This window comes from Colossoma macropomum, unplaced genomic scaffold, assembly GCF_904425465.1.
Source record: "Colossoma macropomum unplaced genomic scaffold, Colossoma_macropomum, whole genome shotgun sequence".
NCBI lineage: Eukaryota > Metazoa > Chordata > Actinopteri > Characiformes > Serrasalmidae > Colossoma > Colossoma macropomum.
Genome location: NW_023494784.1, coordinates 42,247,658 through 42,254,883, shown reverse-complemented (window position 1 = coordinate 42,254,883; position 7,226 = coordinate 42,247,658). Strand labels below are relative to the sequence as shown.

The following is a 7,226-nucleotide window of genomic DNA, read 5'->3' as shown; positions in this document are numbered from 1 at the left end:
TTTTGATGTACACAACTGAACATCTTTGTCAGCAGTGGATGATCTTCAAATGCAAATCCCCAAAAAATTCTACATAAGTTAGTCAATAATATGTAAACAAAATAATTAGCTGTCAAACTGGTTCACAATGGTGGTGATAGGAACCAGACATCTGAAGAGTTTAATGGCTCTGCTCTCACTTAAGGCTATTACACAAAAATAATATGTTTCCTAATGCCTGAGGCATTTTTTTATGATAGTTTTGAGGAAAGTTTTTGGCCTAAAACCTATTTTTTTAATCCATTCATGGCAGAGGGGTACATGCAGGGTGTTGTAAAGCAAAATAATTCCTTATTTTTTAAGATTTACCACTAGTTTACCATCATCAACATCTCAGAAGACATATTCACTAGGTCATTTTGGATTGTAAATAAAAAGGATATATTTGTGTTGTAGACGTGGTGACCTCTGGTTCCTATCACCACCACTGTAAAGAAATGTTTCTGTATAATCAACCATTTCACATCAAACCACTCTGACTTTGTTTATATCTCAACCATCTCAAAATCTGTGGAAAAAGTAGCTGAATTCACTAATTAGAAGGGGTTTCTGGATAATGTTAGACATATAATTGCTTTGTAACTTTGAGTTGACCTGACTTTTAAACTGGAAACAATGAACACAAAGCTTAGCTTGGTGTAAAAGCCCACCTCGCTGACGTCAATGCCGTTGTTGACGGACCATGTGGTCTGAAAGCACTCCAGCATGCGCTGCTCCAGGGCTTTGGGCAGCCGGTGAACGCGGATGAAGTCCTTCAGGTCTTTGGTGCGCGTGTGGTAGAGCGAGCGGCGGGAGTACATGCGCTGGATGATGGCCGTCACGTTTCCGAAAACCACAGCGTGCATCAGCGCTGGACACAGAGACACAGTGGAGAGAAGGAGTGAGATTACGCCTTTGGTACACAGCAAATAGAAACTGTTACAGAGAACGACAAAAGTTTTCACACCCCCAACCCCACACTATGCTCTATACAATACTGAACTATGAGCTATATATGTGCAAGACCACTAAACACACTCTTTCCCCAGTACCATATCAAAGTACTATAGACCAGCGGTTCTTAACCTTTTCCACCCCAAGGCCCACTGGTGTATAACTAAAACTAAAATCAGCTTCAAACCCTGAAAAAGATCAGATCAGCCATTCTGGTTGTCAGCAGGTGCAAAATTTGCAGATCTGTTAAAAAACATAGGACATGTTTAAAAAAACATGTTGTAGTGATGTTAAAAAAGGAGAAAAAAGAAAAAAAAAGAATAGAAATATATGAGGTAGATGTGGACTGTGATTTGGTTTTCATTGAAAATATGTTTTTTTTGAAAAAGAGAAAGAAGACAGAGAAGTGGAGAAAGATAAAAGAAACAGAGACAAAAAAGAAAGAGAAAGAGAAAAGAGAAAGAAAGAAAAAAGAAAAAGTGTTAAAGAAAAGGGAGTAAAAGAGTGGAGATAAAAAGAGAGAAAGGGACACAGATGGAGGAACAGAAGAGAAAATGAGAGAGAGAGAGAGTGAGAGAGAGAGAGAGAGAGGGAGAGAGAAAGGGAAAATATTTATGTAAAAAAAGACCATGTCTTTTTAGAACGAACCAAAATCGACAGGACACAAAGTATCACTGGTGCAAAGCACCAAAAGCTATTTTAGCAGTAATGTGCCCCCTTGTGGACAATCTTCACTTGTGCTAAACATGAGTGAGTGAGTGAGTTGTTAGAAGCAGTGTCCATTAGGTGCTTTGCAAGTACAGTGTTTACTGAAACAAAATAATCATTTTGCTGACAGGTTAACATTTTAAAACGGCGTTTTTCGCTCAGTTTTCTTCATGTTTATCTGTGGGAATCTGTGCTCCACATGAACCAGCGTTAGTTGTTTCACAGTACATTTACCTCCATGTAATCAAGTGTTCTGTGGATATTTTCCACAGAGCGATTGATTGCATGGTGGCAAATGTACTGTGAAACAACTAATACTTGTTCATGTGGAGTGAATCATCTGAAATGCTCTGAAAATCATCACAACTGTTATCATCATCATCATCATCATCATCATCTCAGGGACACCAACAGAGGCTGTGACACAAATTACCTGCAATAAAGATCCTTTGCGGTGTACTGAAGACAGAAGCATTGCGAGGGAGGAGGGTAATCATTATTTTTATGGATCTTTTCTAATCAAACAATGCGAGACATTTATATTTTTGTCAGAAAATCTTAATGAAACTCAAAAACAAACAACTTTGTGAAAGCAAACTGGTTCTATTTCCAATCTCTCTCCTCACTTATAACCACAAATGAAAGAGAAACAGAGAGGAAGAACAAAACAGACAGACAGACAGATCAACAGACAGATGGACTGACAGACAGGTGTGTAAACAACCATTTTTGGTTGTTATAGCAACATTCTTCCTGTGCTATTGTACTTATTTATCATAAATAATGATATGTACATGAATTCCCCTTAAATACATGAACAATTTTGAAGCCCACATTTCCGTCTTGTTACTGATGTCCTCTATTTTTGCATATTTATCAGACTTAATGATTTGAGACCCTACAAAATGTAATATAAAACAGGGAGAATAGGAGGAAACACAAAACACAGTTTGCTAATAACTGGTTGCGCCTCCTTCAGCAGCAACAACCACAACCAAAGGCTTCCTATAACTGGAGATGGTCTTTCACACCACTGTGTAGGAATTTTGCCCCCCTTCGTTGCGTACTTGTTTTAGTTGTGTCACATTGGAGGGCTTTCTAGCATCAACTGCCCATCTAAGGTCCTACCACTGCATCTCAATAGGGTTCAAGTCAGGACTTTGACCACTCAGGACTCAGCTACCCCAAGACCTTCATTTAGTTTCTTTTAAGCAGTTGGTGGCTTGAAAGAAAGCAAGAGGTGGACTTGCACTTGTGCTTTGGATCGTTGTTCTTTATCCAAACACCCTTAAGATCAGATCATTGACTGATGACTGGTTATTTTTGCCCAGTCTCTTTCTAATAGTGGAATCAAGAAAGCTGACCTTATCTGAAGTGGGCAAGGCCCTTAGTTCCCTACATGTCCAGCTAGGTTTGTTTGTGAGTCGTCACTGCGTTTTGGATGAATTTTGGTAGACCGACTTATTCTGCGAAGATCCAACACTATTTCAAGTTTTCTCTGGCTCCGACTGCAGTTCCTTTCGAAATTGCTTTGTAACCCTTTCCAGTATTTTAATACTTTTCTTTCATATCTCTTGCATAATTTATGGTTCATTATCTTGCTCAGGCTTTCAGGTTTTTAGCATTGAATACAAAGCTCCTTGTATTCAAAAGATGTGCCTGAGCAATCTGTAAAAGCAAGACCTGAAACCTCCACAGACTAGATGCCCATTTCAAAAGTCAAATTTAAAATCTCAACCATCCGAGTTGAAAAGTTGATCTATCATTCTGGCAGTGATCTGAGCCATCAGAGGTAAGACATAAATGCAAAAACCCCAAATATCTGCATGCCTGCCATGCCACTATACTTTAGCTAGGCTGCTTGACAGTTTGGGTTTTGTTTACTGCTTTTCTTCCATCTTTTTGTACATTTCAGCTGCCTCATTTTAATTTACATTGACTTCATTACATTGTCTTCATTTTAAAAGTCAAATTTAAAATGTCAACCATCTGAGTTAAAAAGTTGATCTATCCTTGCTGGCAGTGATCTGTGTCATCAAAGGTAAGATATAAATGGAAAACCCCATTTTGTCTCAATTGGAAAAAAAGAAATGCGTTCATAGTGGTGATGTGCTAATGTTGTAGTTAGTATGCTGTCGTTGTGGTGCTGCATAGGCCCTCTTTATATCACTGTGAAATCATAAAAAATCGCTGACCACCCTAATAGGGTATCTAGGTATGGGCCTGTCTTTGTGTGATTCTGGATGGCCAGTTATCGTTCTCGGCTCATGTCGCGAACCTAACTCAGTCATGCAGGTTTCTCCTGTACAACATCTGGAGGATCCGACACTTTCTTACTCGAGAGGCCATCCAGGTGCTAGTTCAGTCTCTTGTCATCTCAAGGCTTGACTAATGCAACGTTCTTGGCTGGTCTTCCTATGCGGCCATCAAGCCTCTGCAACTCATCCAGAATGCAGCAGCACGGCTCGTCTTCAGTCTTCCTAAGTTCAGTCACGTCCCTCCACTGCTGCGCTCCCTTCACTGGCTTCCCGTAGCTGCATGCATCAGATTTAAAACCCTGATGCCTACAAAGCCAAAAATGCACCAGCCCCTCCCTCCCTGATGGCAATGGTCAAAACTCAAGCTGTACCTCGAGCCTTTCAAGCTTCGAGTACAGCTCGGCTTGACCCGCCATCCTTCAAGACGCGTGGAAGACAAGCATCAAGACTTTTCTCTGTACTGGCACTCAGGTGGTGGAACGAACTCCCACTGGCTTACCGAACAGCAGGGTCTCTCGCGGCCTTCAAACGCAGACTGAAGACCGTCTCTTTATACAGCACATCTGCTAAGAACATCTGCTAAATGCTGTAAATGTAAAGGTAGGCCTGTCAAACATTTGTGCCCAGAGGCCCATACCGTGATCCAGGCCGGCCTAAACAGTGTGGAAAAAAGAAAGTATGGAACCTTTACGTTATGTGGAGGTTCTTTAAACACTCGTACATCTCATTTACAGAAATCGTTCTTCTAAGGCAAGTGGTTCTCAATCCTGGTCCTGGAGGTTCCCCTTGTCCTGCACATTTTCAGCTCAACCCCTTCAAAAAACTCTTCTTGACCTCTGTATTTTTAAGAGTGTGCAAAAGAACATGAACAGAAAGACTTAATTATGACATTATAAGAGCAATTCTATGAGCAGCACTAGATGCGGACAGATAAACGTTCCATTCGCTCTGTAATAGACTGGGCTCTTATATAACACTGCGTTCTGCTGTCTTGTTCTAATCTGACATCTCTCATTCTTTCATCTATTTGTCGAGACAGCAGGCTAATGACTTTACAATGGCTTTGCTCTCTCTCGCTCAAGTGTTTTCATCACCATAGCATCGGTTCAGACACCGCATACAACTCGATGCACTCATTTAACACCTGAGAACAGCATAATTTTCTTATTTCATTTCACCGTACGGATGCCACCTTACCGCCACGTATCTGAACACTTAGAGTCGATGCCTGAGTGGGTAATAAGGAGAATTCCCAGTGGGCTGGCAGCGTTTTGGGCCTGTTACTGTGAGCTAATGTACAAAATCATGCATACAAGAACACAAAAGCTCAGACAAACCACAAATTTTACATCCAAGTCTGTAGTAATTTAGGGGCTAAACCAGCACCCCCACTACCTCGAGTGGCCCAACCCCAGTTTGCTGATTGTGAGTCTGAATCTTGTGCAGTGGATAAAGATTAAAGCTAAAGATACAGTCCTATTCTCATTTCCCATTCCACCTTAAATGTTGCAGCAGTTGCATTCAGCATATAACTGATGCACTATTTAAGGTGGAACAGAAACATGTATAAGAAGCTCACATCAGCCACAAGAGTGACCTGGGTTTACACAGATTGGTCACAAGCCCAGCCAATCAAATGGGAATGAGGAATAAATATTTATTAAGGTGGATTTTTTAAGATAATGGAATATGATTTGTTTTCTGTGTGCTTTTACTGTATTATGGACAAACAAATTATGACACTCTCTGCCAAACTCTTGGCCCTTCAATCACTGCTTAGTAACTAGTGCTACCCACAATTGCCTCAAGGCTTCGGTTCATTATCAGCTTGCCAGTGTTAGAGTTTTGGGTGGGCTGCTCTGCATCATGTAACTACCAGTATAAAAACATGTCCCACTCCAGCTCTGGACTGAGGGAAGACAAAAGTACATATATTATAAATGAACTGCAATAATTTAAAACCATATTTTAACATAAATTGTGTTTGTTTTGTTGTGTTCAGGTAGACTCAGGTAGTTATTAATTTCATTAGAACTTCATCCCAGAATATTTAAATTGGTTATGACTTCATTCTGGGTATTCATTTATTAGAATTTTGTTCTGGATATTAATGTTACTAGAACTTTATTCTGGATATTCGTTTTATTAGAAGTCCATTCTGAATATTAATTTTGCTAGACCTTCATTTTGGATATTAATTTTATTATGAATTCATTTTATTAGAACTTTATTCTGGGTGTTATTTTTTTTTTCAAAAGAGCTTTGTTCTGAGCTTTATTAGGAGATCATTCCAGATATAATTTTATTAGACCTTCATTTTAGACATGAATTTTATTTGGATTTCAGTCTGAAAAATAATTTTATTAGAACTTCAGTCTGGATATTAATGTTATTAAAACTTTATTCTGGGTATTCATTTTATTAGAACTTCAGTTTGTTAGAACTTTACTCAGGATGCTAATTTTATAAGAAGTTTGTTTGGGACATTCATTTTATTACAGCTTCATTTTTGTAAGGAATTTTCTTAAATCTTAATTCTGGATATTAATTTTAACTGACTTTCATCTTAGATATAAATTTTATTTGGATTTCATTCTGGAAACTAAGTTAAGTAGAACTTCAGTCTGGGTATTAATTTCATTAGAATTTCACTCTAGAACATTCATTTTATTAGAACCTCATTCAGATATTAATTTAATTAACACTTTGCCCTAGATATTTATTTTATTTGACCTTTGTTTTGGATATTCATATTGTAAGAACTTCATTCAAAATGTTAATTTTTTTATGAATTTATTCTGGATACTAAATTTATAAGAACTTCATTCTTAAAACTAATTTTATTTGAATTTCTTTTCAGAATATTTATTTTTATTAAAACTTCATTCTGAATATTTATTTGATTAGAACTTCCTTCTGGATGTTAAATTAATTTTATTAAAATTTTGTCCTAGATATTCATTTTATATGATCCTTGTTCTGGTTATTCATTTTATTAGAACATCATTCTTGAACTGAATTTTATTAGAACTTTAATCTGGATGTTAATTTTATTATAAATTCATTCTGAATATTAATTTTATTAGAACTTCATTCTGGATGTTCTACAGGTTTCTCAGTGATTTTAATTTTATATACAGCTCTCTTTTCAGGTCTTCAGGTTTTACCTATTCTTACTCATGATTTGAAACCTGTGGAGCTGAAAAGTTTTTGTCATCTATCAATACAGCTAAAACTAAAAAAATCAATATCGCTTTTGGACACCAACACCAGTGTAGATGACATATG

At 37.8% G+C, this 7,226-nt stretch overlaps 1 protein-coding gene across 1 annotated transcript in view; it reads right to left on the bottom strand.

Moving 5' to 3' along the window:
• Window positions 1-7,226, bottom strand: part of kcnh3 (potassium voltage-gated channel, subfamily H (eag-related), member 3) — a 245,120-nt gene that overhangs the window by 48,648 nt on the left and 189,246 nt on the right. The window contains exon 9 of the mRNA XM_036571764.1: window positions 690-889. Within this exon, the coding sequence (XP_036427657.1) occupies window positions 690-889 (200 nt within the window). The remainder of the gene's footprint in view (window positions 1-689; window positions 890-7,226) is intronic.